Genomic DNA, 19,689 nt, shown 5'->3' with positions numbered 1-19,689 from the left:
TGTTTTTGACCGATGTACAACGCACCACTGTTACACACTATTGGTTAGTTGGCATTACATACTAAGGCAGGCAACTATGAAATCCAATAGATGTCGCTAGGACAAAGTGCTAAAATATCTGCTTGATCAGCCCAAGGTGTAGATAGGGTTAACATATCCAAACCTTGACTAGCAAAGATGCTGTATACCTAAAATCTTTCTAGCATTTCATGACTATCCATTACAATACAGATGTAATTCTTTTAATTCAAAAGAAGACGTGAAAGTGAATCAAACCTGTAGCACAGATTGCAATTCTGTCATCCCTGTACCGAAGTAAATTTTCTGCAAAGTTGAGTCGACTCCCATGAAACCATTCAGGTATGTCAGCAATCCCTTTTGACTTGTCTACGACCTGGTTTGGAAGAAATGAGAATAACAGACCAACATGCACTACAGCAATGACAAGCTAACACTGAATCCTGATGACAATGATGATGATGATGATAATGACATTTGAAGTAGTTGTGTTGATCGTATTAGTAGCAGTTAACAAATGTTACAAATTATACTGATTTATATAATGAGGATGAGCCAACTTGTAATTTTTTTCTAATTAATTTCTTTCATTGGCTGTCAAAGCAAAGGTTAAAAAAAACATATACAGATAAAACAAAGTTTAATATAATCTGCACAACAGGATTAAAATTCATATCATGGATTTTGTTTATAGCAATATGGTACATTTCAGTGTGAGAATATCAACCTCCTTGAAATTACTGTGATGAATGTATCAGTGTCTTGCTTGTGGATACATTATTATACATTGTTTCAAATGTTCAAATGGTCCACAGGCACAATAAGGCCTCCCATCAACCAACAGTCCCTGTTTTCATTGCTGACCCTAGCACTTTTTCCTCCATGGTTAAAAAAATGATTTTTTAAAACAAATCCCAAAACTGATTTGTGCACCTGACTGAGTTGGTTTATCCCAGTAACTGAAGTGCTAAGTACATCATATATACTAATCAGTATAATGTATACAACATTTAAAGAAAAAGTTCCCAAAATTGATTTATGCATCTAACTGAGCTGGTTCAACCGAGTCCATGAGATGTTTAATACACGATATATACTAATCTTTATCATATTTATAATGTTTAAAAAAAAAACCTACCTACCCTAATTTTAAAACCACTGCAATAGGAAACACACATTTTTTTTGTTGGCCTAAAATAGATTCATTATGATTTTTTGACTCAGTGCTTGGCATGCTGGACTCACAACCAAAAGGGTGTGGATATATTACTAAAACTGAATCAGCCCAGGCTGACAATCATGGTGTGTTGTTGGGCACAGCACTTTACTCACATTGCCTCGGCACTAAATAACCTATTTGTGGTTCAATGCCATAAAGCGCGAAACCAAACCAAACCATTAATTGTATGGGTATCAAAGTTCATGGTTGTTAAAATAAGTTATCAGACAGTTCCTATCTGAAGGGAGTCAAGCTTTCATCATTAAAGGATACATTTCTGATTGGCAAAAATGAAATCATTAACAATTTGATGCTAGTACATGCGTATAATAGTGAATCCATGTAAAGAGATCATTTTGTAGTAGGAGGGAATTTTTATCAAACATAGAATAGCTCTCTGCAGGATTTTAAAATATAAGACCAATACCATCGCTTTCCCAACACATAGTAAACTGTATGACAACTGACTAGTTGAAAATAGTGAGTCAAGGAGCAGAAACTGAAGGTCCTGGAAGAAGGACACTCACTACAGAGAGCTCTTGCAGAGCTGGGATTTGAGGATCAGAGCACCCTTAAGATCAAAGTTCTGAACAATCAGAATCAATGTAACACTGGACAACAAATTTTTACAAAAGTCATGTTACTGAAATAAAATTAGTCAATTCTTATCAATTTTTATGTGCTGAACACGAATATGACAGTCAAATTGCAAAATTGGCTCTAGTTTTTTTGTAATCTGCAAGAAATTAATGTTTACATAACGAAATGCATTCCAATAGTAAAAGGTCAACTGTAATAGCCTACCTATAAAAAATCAAGTCATTGACTACATCTTAGATTCTTCGCCTGTCTCTTGTACAGCTGTTCGGGAGCATCTCTGAGGAGTGTCCAGCAGTAGTCAGCCAGCATTGTAGTGGACCATTTTCCCTGGTATCTTTGTTCCATTGTTGCGATATCTTGATGAAAACGTTCGCCGTGTTCATCACTAACAATACCACAGTTGCTAGGAAAGAAATCCAAATGGGAATGAAGGAAGTGAATCTTTAGAGACATATTGCAGCCAAGTTTCTTATACTTTATCAACATGTCTTCTACTAGTTCCTTATAGTTTTCTGCCCTAACATTTCCGAGGAAGTTTATAGAAACTAGGCGAAAAGCATTCCATGCTTGTTTCGCGTCACCTTCCAGCAAGTTGTTGAACCGGTCATCTTTGAAAAGCTCTCGAATCTGAGGACCCACAAAAACTCCCTCTTTAATCTTTGCTTCGCTGAGTCGAGGGAATTTTTCATGCAGGTATCGGAATGCTGGCAAAGTCCGGTCAATGGCTTTCACGAAGTTCTTCATCAAACCTAGTTTGATGTGAAGGGGTGGTAGCAAGATTTTCTGAGCCTCAACCAGAGCTGGGTGTTGGATATTCTTCTCTCCAATGGCTACATTCTGCCTGTGAGTCCATTCCTTCCTCATGTAGTGCATTTCCCTTGCTCGGCTATCCCACTCGCATAAGAAACACATGTATTTTGTATATCCTTGCTGCAGTCCCATTAAAAGGGCAACTACCTTCAAATCACCACAGAGGTGCCAGCTGTACTTGTTATACTCAATGGAATTCAGTAGCTGCCTTAAGTTATCGTATGTCTCTTTCATGTGGACAGCATACGCTACTGGAATAGATGGAAGAATGTTTCCATTGTGCAAAAGCACAGCCCTGAGACTCAGTTTCGAAGAGTCCACAAATAGTCTCCATTCTTGTGGGTCATGAGTGATTTTTAAAGCATTCATGAGGCCCTCAATATCGGAACAGAATATCAGATTACTTTCCTTTCTGAAGAAAGGCTCCAATTGCTGGTGGCGCTTTCGATATGCAGTAATTGTGACATCTTCTTCTAGAAGATTCCATTGTTGGAGTCTTGATCCTAGCAATTCTGCCTTGTTCTTTGATAAGTCCAAATCACGAATCAGGTCATTTAGTTCTTCCTGTGTTATTCTGTGTGGGGTTGATGATGCACCACAGTGAAAATCTGGATCACTGCATGCTGATGGACCAGGAGAAGAACAGGTCGACTAACCTTTGTCTTCGTCAGATGAATCAAGAGAATATTCTGCTGGAGGTTCTGGAATAGGAAGTCCCTCACCATGTGGAACTGGTCTCAATGCAGACGGAATGTTTGGGTAAACTATTCTCGACTTCTTTCGCTTCGTTATTCCGCCGGAAAGAGGAGGAACCAAGCAGAAGTAACAGTCATTTAGGTGGTTGCTTGGCTCTCTCCACACCATTGGGACTGCAAACGGCATTGATGACCTTTTGCAATTCAACCACTGTGAAAGCTGTGTTGTACATGTAGCACAGCATATATGCGGAGCCCAAGGCTTGTCTTGGTCACCAACCTTGCATCCGAAGTAAAGATGATATGCCTTCTTCACTTGAGAATTGATACTTTTCTTCTGGTTGGCAAATGTCACTTCCCCACAAATATAGCAAAAATTGTCCGCGGTATTAACACACTTTCCAGGCATTACTGTTCTTTATTGTACGTAAATGGATAAAATAATAAGTTTTATGTAACAGTAGCTTGAACTGTCTCGCACAACGTCTAAAATATTTTAAATGCTGAACCTATCTGATTGGGCTTTATATAGTACACTGCTTACATCAGCTTCAGCAGCCGCCTGGCATTAGTATAATAGGCCTACACATGTATAGTACACTGCTGACGTCAACTTACTTCAGCAGCCGCATGGCATTAGTATTGCATTGCATCTGAAAATGATGCAATCAACTGTGGATGATGTGAGCATGATGGTATTATGCAATGTTACATCATTATTCCGGATGTTGCTGCAGTCCTACTGGAGAAATTTACACAGTGAAACATAGAAAATGAGGTATATGAATATCTTCAAAACGAGAGCCAATACAAATTTTTCACGGTTATATTCGTGTTCGGCACACCAAAATACTACAGATTAGGGTCTTTTCAAGTCAGTAATGATTTCACTGTTGACCAGTGTAATCAATCAGCTCCCATGAAAACATCAGGGTTAGAAGTCAAAATAGCAGGGAAAAATCCGTGGCCCTGGCTTCCAATGACACTCATTACATAGTTCTTTGAAGAAATAAAAATGAAAGAAGGGTTAAAGTGGTATTTTCCAGATACGTTTTTGAAGGTGTAGTGGCAAGTGTACCAGATTTCAGACTTTTAATTGTTCACTTTACTAAAACATTCAGAAACACAGTAAGTTTTCAAAAATGGGGAAAAAACATTTACAATTGTAATTCTTGTGGGTTGAAGAACCTTTGAAAGGTCTGAAAGAGCACTCAAGCATGAATTAGAGTGTATATCTGGTGAAGACAGTATTGGCAAAACATGGAGCAAACAGGAAGTTGGAGGGATCCCTTTTCAATTTATAGACTTAAGAAGACTACTACTACTAAAGTGTAGGTTAATGGTTCCTTTTGGGCTTAAATATATTGGTTTATTAAATGTTCTCACTATATTACAGAATCATCATAGAAGACTACAGAGCACAGTACATGTACAAGTTTAATAGGATGGTGTCATTTTTAATACATATTGTGCAAATCAGGCCATAAAACATTCTGTAAATATCAATGCTTAGAACATGCAAAACAAAGTCACATGTCATTTACCATCCAAAAGTACAGTCTGATCCGAGGTACAAGGAATATTGTTGAATGAATTAACATAAAGTGCTTTAAAAATTGTTCACCTATCTTTTACTTTCTATACTCATGTATAAGTCAGATGTAACTGCACAGACCCAGAGAAAATGCATTACTTTTAATCCATGGTTGGCAAAGTTTCATCTGATGCAATGGCATATAGAAAGGAGTGTGGTTCAGGGATGTGAACTGGGACTCCAGTTAGAAACCAGCCTTGATTTAGCCACCAATGCTGGCGGTGGTGAAAGTCAGATGGCAGCAATTTAAGCAGGTGCAAGAAAAGTCTTTCTTGGAAAACAAAGTCTGTAGCAACAGTGCTCAAAGACAATTCTTTTAAGACACAGGCCCAGGGCTGGGGACATAAATAAACTCACAAGCACTGACTGAATATTCACAAGCCTGGACTTCAATTTCCACATGCCCAAATTTTCCCCTTTTTTAATACTGTTGCACAATGTTGCACTAATTACCATTCAAATATAAATTCAAGAGAGTTCAATAGGGGGTTTGAAGGTAATGCAAGTGTCATTATGTAGTTGTTGTTGTTCTAGGGTTTAATGCCATTTTTCAGCACATGATAGGCTATACATGGTGGCCAGTATTAATGGTGGAGGAAGAACCCAGGAAATCCCCGGAAAGAACCACCTACCCTCGAGAAGCTACTGGCAAGCTTTTTCACATACCCACATTGGCCAAATTTGAGACTCGAACCCAAGTGTCATTAGTTTTCAACACTACACACACTAGGGACTGGATGGCCCTGTTGTTCAAACTTCTCTGCTGGATTCTCTGAGTGAATCCTGGTCAGAACTGAGCTGACATATGTCAAGATTCTCTGAGTGAATCCTGGTCAGAACAAAGTTGATATATGTGGATGTGTTGTTTTGAAGTATGTGCAAAGAATTAATAGCCCCCCCATCACAAAGTAGAACTTCGTCAACCATGAGTTCTGAAAATTATTTTTGGCTTTTCTAATACTTAATTGCTTCCTAAATCAATGTCGAAAATGAATTACACCTGAACACTATTCCAACAACTGAAATGATCTTGCTTTGCATTCTATATGTGCAGTAAAATATGACTTCAAAGAAATGATGCTGCTGTTCACAAATTTGTCAAAAATATAATACATATGGCAAAAAACATTCTCATTAAAGCAATGATATGTAATAACTTTTGTTCCTATACACGCATCCAGCATCTCTTTGATTTACCTATAATGGGTTGTTCTGATTCCTGATCCTACCTATGTAAACTGCACAATGGGCTCACCCACTTCAGCCTTCCAACACACCTCACTTGCTATTGTCAGCCAACTGAGTAAACTATGTGAAATGGTGGTTTAAACCTGACCTCTTTGCCTTTAATTACAGCTATTTAAACTGCCCAATGGATAGTTTTACCTCAGCTCCAATCATGACTGTTTACCATTTATACATACTACATGTAATGGGCATACATACTACATGTAATGGGCATAAAAAGTGGTGGGTTTTTTTTATTTGTATTTGAGAAAAATACTAAACATTGTGTTTTCTTAATACACAACCATGTCAGAAAGTTTGCAAGTACAAATTCGTATTTTTTGCATGACACACCATGCTTCAATTTGATTAAAATCAGATCTCAATCTCACGCAGGACAGTGGTGACCTGAATTTAGATTGCGCCGATTTTGTGGTAGGAATGTCAACATCTTGAAAATACATTTACACATTTCATCAGTGCAATCAAAGTCTCCTCAAGCAAATTACAATTTTTTTTCTACAAGCCCTATGGGTATCTCACTAAGAATACAGGACAGGCCCGATCTAAAATTAGAGGGTCCTGGGCGTTGGGCTATCAGATTTTTTGAGTACTGAGTTACACATTTCCCATAAAGGTCAGCCAGAGGACCCTTTATGAGGGACAGGATTTGTCTGATCATGTCCAGAAGAATATGAACCCCTCCTTAAGCTAATGAGGAAATTCATCCACATATATAATAAGTTCATAGAAGAGATTAGATTAATTTTTCTAGGTTGGGAATCAGACCAACACAAGTCAATGAATGACTAACATGAGATATAGGTAACTTAGAAGAGAATCTCTAAGGATACTGGGCAGCAACCAGTCATCAAAATAAGGGAGGATGGGGATCCCTAAAGACCTCGAGTGGGCTGCTACTACCTTAACCACCCTGGTAAAGACTGGGGGTGGAAGCTAGGCTGATCACAAAAGCTTAAAATTGAAATATTCCCTGGTCAAGACAAAACTGAAGGTATTTTCTGTGTAGCAGGATGATGGGGATGTGAATAAATGTTTAATGAAGATTGATGAAGACCGCTCAACCACTTGGCCTCATGGCATTCCTGACCAATTTAGTAGTCTGCATCTTATGATGTCCAATCAAACTCCTGAAAAAAAGCACCTACTGTGACACTGGGAAGAAGAAGACAATGATGGAGAGAGTGCAAACCTTTCCTTAGGGAAGGGGACAAGTCCAAAGATTTACTCCTTTGGCCTCTCCATCCACTCTGCCTAGTCTATTAAATAATGGGCTGGAGGAAGCTTTGAAATAAAGCTGTTTGTGAGACTGTTAAGCCAACACCTGAACAATTTAGGAGAAGGTACAAAAGGCAGTCAAAGCAGTATGTGCTTCTTGGCCAGTCTGGACAGGCGTAGAGTTGCTGCCAATAGCGCTGGGTATCACACAAAAAATTCCTGTTGTATACTGTGGCATTTCCAAACAAAATCATATGTACCACGGTGTATAGCAATTATACTAAGGACCAGCAATTTCATGTTTTGGAAAAGGGGCCTGACACATTTTTGAAAACTTCCATGCCAGTAGTTGGAAAAATATTTTGCTCTGATTTATAGCAAAGTAATACCATTTTATATCTATTATATTATTTTTTTTAAAATATGAATTATCTTGAGATTTTAAAAAATCTCAGCTGAAAAGAAAATCACTGCCAGCCCCTACAACCACAAAATCAAATGGTTAGTGTCTTATAGTAGATGAATTGCTACAGGTATGTTGCAAATGTAACTAAAGTGGGATGATTAAGTTTACAATATAGCTGACACCCTGTAAAAGACATTGCGTTGACATTAGAAACTTTGTTTAGAAAACAGGAAACATTGATTGACATGGAAGCCTACAGTTTCCAAGCCACACTAGTAACATGATAGGCAAGGAAACTCTGAATAAGATGCTAACACCCAGGCAAGATGGTAACACCCAGGCAAGATGCTAACACCCAGACAAGATGCTAACACCCAGGCAAGATATTTATTACTGAGTAAAACAGACTTAGTCAACAAAAAAGAAAATATTTGGTGTATATGAGAAATTATGTAAAATTCAAACAGAAAACAAATGCTTTCCTGAAAATCTTAGGTTGTCTTGCAAAGGAATCCACATACATAATATATTAACAAACACTAGAAAATAACTAAGAAATTATATATTTTTGTTTTGTCCGTCTTAATTTAAAAAAAATTCCAAATACTGAATCTGGCCTGAATATCTTTTGTAACATTATATTTAGCCATGATGCTGTCATGTGACATATTTAGTCATGATGCTGTCATGTGACATATTTAGTCATCATGTTGTCATGTGACATGAGTGAAATACATGATTAAAGGATCATAAACATAACTATATTTATCATATTCAAGCTTAATTTGTGACAAATACAACTGTTTCATAACAAAATAATTATTTATACTTATTTTGTCATGAAAAATGAAAACAACCTGTTAATGTCATTAAATTCGTAAAAAGATAACTCTGGATTTTCCATACAGTTCTTACCGATCAAAACAACCGAAGTACCAGTACAGTGAAAAGGTACCATGGTACGTAACAACAACAAAAAAATACCACATTAAACCAGTATACCAGTAATAATGCACACCTCTAGCTGCTAAAGACCTGCGTTGCTGGTCCTTCAAATCCTGTGACACTACAGAGTGGAGGGGACCTCCAGTAAGTGTACCTGCCTCAAGTGGCATTGCTCTTAAATAGTTCTTGCTGATAATTGTTTTCCTCTGCCATGAGCACCGTTGATATAGACAGTGCATATTCACTATCTTCACTATGGCCTGCAGGGCCTGAAAAGTCTAGAGGTCCTTGGTCCAGGGCTTATTCTTTTTAGCCATATGTAAGCATCAGTGGCCTGTTCGACCCTGAATGTTTATTTGATCTTATAAACTGAAGAAAATGTGTTTTTTAATTCTTAAACATCTAAAAAGAGCCACAAAGTGCACTGATGCAAGTGGAAGCCACTCGATAGTGGAAGACTAACCGTGTAAAATACTACTAAAATTCTACAAATTTAGCCCACCATACACTGATCACCGGTCTAAGCTTGATCTTCATCAATCAAATGTTTGTTGTTGTTGTTGTTGTGGGCTTTAACGCCATTTTTCAGCACAATAGGCTATACATGGTGGCCAGTATTAATGGTGGAGGAAGAACCCAGAAAACCCCGGAAAGAACCACTGACCCGCGAGAAGATCAAATGTTTGTATGTTCTCAACTAAAACTAAGCATCAAAAGTATGAGCTAACTGTATGTTCTAGATGTCATGAGTTCATTTAAGTATGGATTTACTGGGGCTTAAACTTCTGATCCAAATCCTCAACACACAACATATTGTGTCCCATCAAACTTACACAGCAACCATTTTGATTTTTGTATGCACACACACATAAGCTTACCTTATCATAGGTCTGTGAGTGAACAACATTGGTAAAACTCCAGAGTTCCTCCCAGAATTCTGCATAGTTGTCACATGACCAGCGATGGAAATCTTTGTAAGTCTCTGGAAGAAACAAAAGCATTTCAAGCATTATATGAATTACGTGCTGAGAAAAGGAACAAAACAATGTTATAGTTTTCCTTTGTTAAGATAATTAAAGGTGCATCTGAAACATGAGGCTCAAGTGGTACCAAGACTGGTTGATATCTGCCTATGCTTCCTGTAGAAATTCCTTCAAATTCAATGACTGCATTTGTTGTGAAAACATTTGTTTCAAGGCTTAGAATCTTCATTCATATTTGATTCACAGCTGCGTCATTTGTCCATCAAAGAAAGGCCTCTATGCAAGAACGGTTTCTGTCATGGTTGCTTAATTCTATGAAGTATTTGGGGGGGGGGCATAAAACTGCTCAAATGTTGCTCTATTTTTGGTCATAGTGGACCAGCATAATTTGACTAAACTGAAAGCCCTTCATGACAATGCTTTCAGTCAAATCCTATCAGGTGCTTTGAAAAATAATTTAAAAACTTTTTAATTTTTAATAATGATAGCCACATTTGATGATGAATCAGCATTATTTTTATCAATCTTAAATCCCTTCATGCCAGAATCTGTTCTGTCAAATCTGGTCATATTCTTAGTGGTTTCTGAACACAAGCCATCTAAATGGTTTTTTTTCTTCTATTTTTAGAAATGGCTGCCACATCTACATCATTTATATAAGCTTTAAATCCCATCATGCCAGGATACTTTCAGTCAAATCTGGCACAATGCCGTTCAGCATGTTTTAAAATAAACTGTTTATACGGTTTTCTAATTTTAAGTTATAGCCAATTCTTGATAAGCGCTATTTGTACAAATCTGAAAGCCCCTTATGCTTGTACGCTCTATGTCAAATTTCTTTTGAACAGTTTTAGCGAAGGAAAAAAGGCAGATCAGTATAGTTTGCTGGTAGAGATTGATGGTGGGAGGGGGGAGCTAGACTGGCAACACAGTGACATGTTACCAACTTCATAGTGAACACATCCATAAATGACAACCAGTCTCAATATATGTGAAGATAAATCTTCATAAGAGACATTTTGCAAAACAGGCTTGTGACTTCGTTTTTGCGTGCAGAAATTCACACAATTAGTGTACATTGTGTTAAGATGCTTCCCTTCTTCATGCAATTCACTATCTAACTAAAGAAAACAAGATTGTCCAAGTCATGCTTTATTACAACCATTTTATTAAAATTATTAAAACTGCAACATATAGTGAATTTTAATTTTTTAAAGGCTACTTCATAAAGAAAAATTTCTTCCTTATTAAAAAATACTCAGATGAAGAATTCCATACTTTAGTTGTCTGCTGGATTTATCTTTTCTAACATTATACAAGAACTACATGTTATAGTATAAATTCTTTTACAATGTCTCTGCCATCTCAGAAATCTCTGTCATGGCATTCCTATTAATAAAAATGTATAGAAAGCCAATAAGCGAACTGCGGCACTGAACTGAACAGCAAACAAGTAATTTATTTCCAAAGAATATATAGTGAATATTCTAAAAAGAACTTACAGTATCCTATTGTGAATTAAATCCCAAATAGTCCTAAAAGTTTTATCAAGTCAAAATGTATAAAGTGTTCTAAATGTGTTGATATGCTAACAATCTTGCTGTATCACTGTGATATAATCCAGAATGTCCTTGAATGAATTCACAATGATTCCAAAATAGTGATTTAGTCATAGTGAATAAGCACTTTGCAATTCCAATGAATAATTTAAATAAAAGATTCCTCTTAAATATGAACAGAGCTTTAGTTAAGATTGGAAAAAATAATTCTGATGCAAAAAAAGAAAAATTAATATAAAAAAATTAGACACAATAAGAAGATGTGGATAAGGGTCAAACATTCTTTTCCAGAACATTCTAACTTGTAGACAAGGTCAGGTCTTTTACTTAATTTTCATAAAGAACAAGAAAATATCAGGTAGATCAGACAATGGGAAAACCAATGTTGTGAACTCAGATCCAAGTAAAACAGGATTACCTACAAGTGATAATTATCTTAAAATATAATCTACAATCATAGACAAAAATTACCTATGTAATATATTGTTTACAAAATGACCCTTACAATCTATAATCATGGACAAAAGTTAAACACACAATATAGATATACATAACATTAGATATGTACATGAAATGCTTCTGTAGGATCTACAATGCTCAAGAAATTATGCGTTAGCTTACAAAACTGAAATGGTGTTTCTTTAAAATAAAACGTAACTAATCAAAAAATCTGTTTACAAACATGTTGTTTAAAAGTCAACATTATAATTTAAACAAGTTTTTATCAGCTTTATCAGCAAATCAACTCGATGTGTAACATTGCATAAAGTGTAACCCAATTCTCTTAAACTTCTGCTTATTCCCAGTCATGGCACATTCAATGTGAAAACCATAGATACATATTATTCTTTCTAAAAGAATAGCAAACAACTGCTAATCAGTCATCATAAGCAGAGATGTGGAAATATATAGTTTACTAATTAGAATGGGTAGTTTATGCATCAATTACAGCCACATGTATGTTTGTTTCCAAATTTTATAAATATTTACAGACAGTATGCTAAACTAAGCTGTTTACACATACAAAAGTTGCAGCCCTCGTACCATCCAAAAAAATGGCAGCTGTTGTCTAAATCTAAATCGCCTTTTTTAGGTTAATTAGATTGGTCATGGCTTTTAAATCTGGAGGAAAGTTTGGAATGAGTCATACTCTCAAGATATTCGAACTAAATACCGCAAAAACAGGTAAAGACATGCAAGATGGGCAAAGACATGCAAAGATGGGCAAAGACATGTAAAGATGGGCAAAGACATACAATGGCAGAGCAAAGATGGTACAGATGTTTTAAACTAACAATACTGGAAAATACTGACTTTTAATACATAAAGTTTATTAAAAAATAAATATATAAGATTATATGTTGTTGTTGTTGTAGGGTTTAACGCCACTTTTCAGCACAAGATAGGCCATACATGACAGCCAGTATTAATGGTGGAGGAAGAACCCGGAAAAACCCCGGAAAGAACCACCGACACACGAGAAGCTACTGGCAAGCTTTCTCACATAACCACATTAGCCGAATCCGAGACTCGAACCGACGCGGACAGAGGTGAGATGGCAGTGATCCATAACGGTGAGCGCTTTAGACCACTTGGCCACTCGGGGCCCCTATAAGATTATAAATATATCATCTAATTCTTTCATTCTATTTTTTTTTAAATGTCTATTTGTATTCAACACTGTAATTAATAATGGTAAAATATTCAAAAATGTCTTTTGTCTCTCAAAATAGAAATTAAAACAACATACAGTAACTCAAAATACAGAATTAAGACAACACAAAATCACTCAAAGACAGAATTAAGACAGCAAAAAGACACACAAAGACAGAATTAAGACAGCACAGACATGCAAAATACAGTATTAATACAGCAGTCACACAAAACAAGACAGCACTCAAAGACAGAAATAAGACAGCACAGTCATTCAAAATACAGAATTAAAACAGCACGAAGTCATGCAAAGACAGAATTAAGACAGCATAAAGTCATGCAAAGACAGAATTTAGACAGCAGTCACTCAAAATACAGAATTAAGACAGCATAAAGTCATGCAAAGACAGAATTTAGACAGCACAAAGTCATGCAAAGACAGAATTAAGACAGCACAAAGACAGAATACAGAATTTAAACTGCACAACATCATGCAAAGACAGAATTAAGACAGCACAAAGACATAATTAAGACAGCACAAAGACACTCAAAATACAGTATTAATACAGCAAAAGTCACACAAAAACAATTAAGACAGTACAATGTCACTCAAAGACAGAAATAAGACAGCACAAAGTCATTCAAAATACAGAATTAAGACAGCACAAAGCCACTCAAAATACAGAATTAAAACAGCATAAAGTCATGCAAAGACAGACTTTAGACAGCACAAAGTCATGCAAGAACAGAATGAAGAAAGTACAAAATCATGCAAAGACAGAATTTAAAACAGCACAAAGTCTGGCAAAGACAGAATTAAGACAGCATGTATGAAGAATATATTGTTATACAAAATATCTGTTCATGTCAAGACCTGCATTAAAAATATGTATTGCTACATTTGCTATTATCTTTGTTTTAGTGTACACATTGTAATATGGTATGGAAGTGCTACTGTAATCAGATTAACATGTTTCTAATGCCAAGTTGTAGACACTTACTATATTTTACTCAATTAACAAAGTGGTAGCACAAATGCATTTACCAAATGTTGGTCCTAAAATATAAATGTTATTCTTGTGATTTAAAAAACAAACATTCCTCCATTTCTACTTTATTCCCAATGATATTTTTATATAACATTTAAATACTGAGTGAAACACTTTCTAAAGTTTCATATTTCTTGGTAATGAACATTACATGAAAGAAATAATTAATCCACTTAACTGCATTCAAGCAATGACACCAAAGTCACAATTTGATAAAAAAGTAGAGAAAGGGTGGAGACAGTAAATTAAGACAACTAAACAACTGATCAAAGACTAATAACGTAAAAACATCGACAATCCTTTGCTAATACATCAGTGATGATGATGATCAAATACTAATCACCTAAAAACATCAAAAGTCTGTGATGAGACTGAACAGACATTAATTAATTTGAGCTGTACATAAAGTGACTCTTCACATGCACAACATTTATCCTCTTACAGTAGCATGTGTCAGTCATTACATACTCACATTCTTTACCATTGTCTTGCATTATTATAACATTCATAAATCATGCCTGGCTAAATATATAAAAAGGCCAGGACTGAATTATGACCAAGTACATAAAAAGGTCAGCAATGAATCATGACCAAGTACATAAAAAGGTCAGGACTGAATTATGACCAAGTACATAAAAAGGTCAGGACTGAATCATGACCAAGTACATAAAAAGGCCAGGACTGAATTATGACCAAGTACATAAAAAGGTCAGCATCGAATCATGACCAAGTACATATAAAGGTCAGGACTGAATTATGACCAAGTACATAAAAAGGTCAGCAATGAATCATGACCAAGTACATAAAAAGGTCAGCAATGAATCATGACCAAGTACATAAAAAGGTCAGGACTGAATTATGACCAAGTACATAAAAAGGTCAGTACTGAATCATGACCAAGTACATAAAAAGGTCAGCAATGAATCATGACCAAGTACATAAAAAGGCCAGGACTGAATTATGACCAAGTACATAAAAAGGCCAGGACTGAATCATGACCAAGTACATAAAAAGGTCAGCAATGAATCATGACCAAGTACATAAAAAGGTCAGGACTGAATCATGACCAAGTACATAAAAAGGCCAGGACTGAATTATGACCAAGTACATAAAAAGGTCAGGACTGAATTATGACCAAGTACATAAAAAGGCCAGCAATGAATCATGACCAAGTACATAAAAAGGCCAGGACTGAATTATGACCAAGTACATAAAAAGGTCAGGACTGAATCATGACCAAGTACATAAAAAGGTCAGCAATGAATCATGACCAAGTACATAAAAAGGCCAGGACTGAATTATGACCAAGTAAATAAAAAGGTCAGCAATGAATCATAACCAAGTAAATAAAAAGGCCAGGACTGAATCATGACCAAGTACATAAAAAGGTCAGCAATGAATCATGACCAAGTACATAAAAAGGCCAGGACTGAATTATGACCAAGTACATAAAAAGGTCAGGACTGAATCATGACCAAGTACATAAAAAGGTCGGCAATGAATCATGACCAAGTACATAAAAAGGCCAGGACTGAATTATGACCAAGTAAATAAAAAGGTCAGCAATGAATCATAACCAAGTAAATAAAAAGGCCAGGACTGAATCATGACCAAGTACATAAAAAGGTCAGCAATGAATCATGACCAAATACATAAAAAGGCCAGGACTGAATTATGACCAAGTACATAAAAAGGTCAGGACTGAATCATGACCAAGTACATAAAAAGGTCAGCAATGAATCATGACCAAGTACATAAAAAGGCCAGGACTGAATTATGACCAAGTACATAAAAAGGTCAGGACTGAATCATGACCAAGTACATAAAAAGGTCAGCAATGAATCATGACCAAGTACATAAAAAGGCCAGGACTGAATTATGACCAAGTACATAAAAAGGCCAGGACTGAATCATGACCAAGTACATAAAAAGGTCAGCAATGAATCATGACCAAGTACATAAAAAGGTCAGGACTGAATCATGACCAAGTACATAAAAAGGCCAGGACTGAATTATGACCAAGTACATAAAAAGGTCAGGACTGAATCATGACCAAGTACATAAAAAGGTCAGCAATGAATCATGACCAAGTACATAAAAAGGCCAGGACTGAATTATGACCAAGTAAATAAAAAGGTCAGCAATGAATCATAACCAAGTAAATAAAAAGGCCAGGACTGAATCATGACCAAGTACATAAAAAGGTCAGCAATGAATCATGACCAAGTACATAAAAAGGCCAGGACTGAATTATGACCAAGTACATAAAAAGGTCAGGACTGAATCATGACCAAGTACATAAAAAGGTCAGCAATGAATCATGACCAAGTACATAAAAAGGCCAGGACTGAATTATGACCAAGTACATAAAAAGGTCAGGACTGAATCATGACCAAGTACATAAAAAGGTCAGCAATGAATCATGACCAAGTACATAAAAAGGCCAGGACTGAATTATGACCAAGTACATAAAAAGGTCAGGACTGAATCATGACCAAGTACATAAAAAGGTCGGCAATGAATCATGACCAAGTACATAAAAAGGCCAGGACTGAATTATGACCAAGTAAATAAAAAGGTCAGCAATGAATCATAACCAAGTAAATAAAAAGGCCAGGACTGAATCATGACCAAGTACATAAAAAGGTCAGCAATGAATCATGACCAAGTACATAAAAAGGCCAGGACTGAATTATGACCAAGTACATAAAAAGGTCAGGACTGAATCATGACCAAGTACATAAAAAGGTCAGCAATGAATCATGACCAAGTACATAAAAAGGCCAGGACTGAATTATGACCAAGTACATAAAAAGGTCGGCAATGAATCATGACCAAGTACATAAAAAGGTCAGGACTGAATTATGACCAAGTACATAAAAAGGTCAGCAATGAATCATAACCAAGTAAATAAAAAGGCCAGGACTGAATCATGACCAAGTACATAAAAAGGTCAGCAATGAATCATGACCAAGTACATAAAAAGGCCAGGACTGAATTATGACCAAGTACATAAAAAGGTCAGGACTGAATCATGACCAAGTACATAAAAAGGTCAGCAATGAATCATGACCAAGTACATAAAAGGCCAGGACTGAATTATGACCAAGTACATAAAAAGGTCAGGACTGAATCATAACCAAGTAAATAAAAAGGCCAGGACTGAATTATGACCAAGTACATAAAAAGGTCAGTACTGAATTATGACCAAGTACATTAAAAAGGTCAGGACTGAATTATGACCAAGTACATAAAAAGGTCAGGACTGAATTATGACCAAGTACATAAAAAGGCCAGAACTGAATTATGACCAAGTACATAAAAAGGTCAGGACTGAATCATGACCAAGTACATACAAAGACCAGGGCAGAATCATGGTCAAGTAAATAAAAAGGCCAGAACTAAATCATGATCAAGTACATAAAAAGCCAGGACTGAATCATGACCAAGTACATAAAAAGATCAGGGCTGAATTATGACCAAGTACATAAAAAGGCCAGGACTGAATTATAACCAAATACTTAAAAAGGTCAAGGCTGAATAATGACCAAGTACATAAAAGGCCAGGGCTGAATCATGGTCAAGTACATAAAAAGGCCAGAACTAAATCATGATCAAGTACATAAAAAGCCAGGACTGAATCATGACCAAGTACATAAAAAGATCAGGGCTGAATTATCACCAAGTACATAAAAAGGCCAGGACTGAATTATAACCAAATACTTAAAAAGGTCAAGGCTGAATAATGACCAAGTACATAAAAGGCCAGGGCTGAATCATGGTCAAGTACATATAAATGACCAGACTGAATATTGACCAAATGCATAAAAAGGCCAGGGCTGAATCATGACCAAGTACATAAAAAAGCCAGGACTGAATCATGACCAAGTACATAAAAAAGCCAGGACTGAATCATGGCATATACATAAAAAGGCCAGGATTGCATCATGGTCAATTACACAAAAAGGCCAGTGAAATATTTTGAAAATGATAAAATTAGCTATATACAGGATTATTTGATAAGTCATTTATTATTTTAATGAGTGAAGATTAGTAATTAAGATCATCTGATGACATTTAATCAACTTTGGAGGAAAAGCAATTATCAGTAGAATCTTACATAACAGTAACAAAACCTGAAATGTACATTTCAAAATCACTGCAACCTTATAAACCTTGTGTTGTGTTTCTCTCCTTTCACTTCTATCAGGATTTAGTTGCCTCATTTTTTTATACTTTAATTTAGATATTATTTGATCTGGCTGATTGATATCAGGCCGACTTATACAAAAGTGGAAAAGATATTCATGAAGGGTATACCGATTCTAGAAGAAGACCTGTTCCATCAAAGGTGAAACCACAAGAAGGAATGGTAACAATGATAATAATAATAATAATAACAATAATTTATTTATTTAAAGATGGTAGCATAACTAGAGAAAAAGCACTAAGCTCCATTACATCCTTCCAAAAAGAAAAAAGAAAAATGGGGATTTAAAAAAAAATGTGCGTACTTCACAAAATCACCACTTGACATTTCTCTCTCCCTCTTTCTCACACTTACCCTTTTTCTGTCTCTACTTCATGTGCATGCATGCACACATACAAACACACAAAGAGGTGACATATTTAAATATCAGTACTTCAAACATGTTCCTGCTCAAGCAGTCACTTTTTGCAACCGTATTTATATTTGCAAGAAAAATAATCCCTTTCTGTATCATCAGAACACAAATGTCACATCATGTAATACAGTGTAAAGTCTACATCATCAAAACACAAATGTCACATCATGTAATACAGTTTAATGTCTACGTCATCAAAACACAAATGTCACATCATGTAATACAGTGTAAAGTCTACGTCATCAAAACACAAATGTCACATCATGTAATAGTGTAAAGTCTACATCATCAAAACACAAATGTCACATAATGTAATACAGTCTAAAGTCTACATCATCAAAACACAAATGTCACATAATGTGATAGTCTAAAATCTATGGCATCAAGACACAAAGGTCACATCATGTAATAGTCTAAAATCTACATCATTAAAACACAAATGTCGCATCATGTAATAGTGTAAAGTCTATGTAATCAAGACACAAATGTTACATCATGTAATACAGTCTAACAACTACATCATCACAACACAAATATATCATGCAATAAAGTCTAACGTTTATGTCATAGGAACACAAATGTCATTTCATGTAATACAATCTGAAGACTGTCATCAGAACACAATTGTCATATCATGTAATAGTCTAACATCTACATCATCACAACACAAATATCACATCATGTAATACAGTCTAAAGTCTATGTCATCACAACACAAATGTCACATTATGTAATACAGTCTAAAGTCTATGTCATCACAACACAAATGTCACATTATGTAATAGTCTAACATCTACATAATCACAACACAATTGTCATATCATGTAATAGTCTAACATCTACATCATCACAACACAAATATCACATCATGTAATACAGTCTAAAGTCTATGTCATCACAACACAAATGTCACATTATGTAATACTGTCTAAACCCTACAGCATGTAACTGTCATCATTAAATAAAATTAGGAAATATTAGTATTAAGTATAAACTAGTTTTATTCCAAATATAGAAGAATATTTGAAAAATTACTTGAATAATGTAGTAATCATGACCGGTGATGT

At 35.6% G+C, this 19,689-nt stretch overlaps 1 protein-coding gene across 1 annotated transcript in view; it reads right to left on the bottom strand.

Annotated features, from left to right (window-relative positions):
• LOC149775314 (acetoacetyl-CoA synthetase-like) overlaps nucleotides 1–19,689 on the bottom strand; it is a 94,772-nt gene that overhangs the window by 70,389 nt on the left and 4,694 nt on the right. The window contains exons 2-3 of the mRNA XM_089944162.1: nucleotides 9,632–9,735; nucleotides 277–394 (exon numbers count right to left, since the gene is read on the bottom strand). Coding sequence (XP_089800288.1) covers nucleotides 277–394; nucleotides 9,632–9,735 — 222 coding nt within the window. The remainder of the gene's footprint in view (nucleotides 1–276; nucleotides 395–9,631; nucleotides 9,736–19,689) is intronic.

This window comes from Sinohyriopsis cumingii, chromosome 19 (assembly GCF_028554795.1).
Source record: "Sinohyriopsis cumingii isolate HCF-2022 chromosome 19, ASM2855479v2, whole genome shotgun sequence".
Taxonomy (NCBI): Eukaryota; Metazoa; Mollusca; class Bivalvia; order Unionida; family Unionidae; genus Sinohyriopsis; species Sinohyriopsis cumingii.
This window is presented reverse-complemented; position numbering and strand designations above follow the sequence as displayed.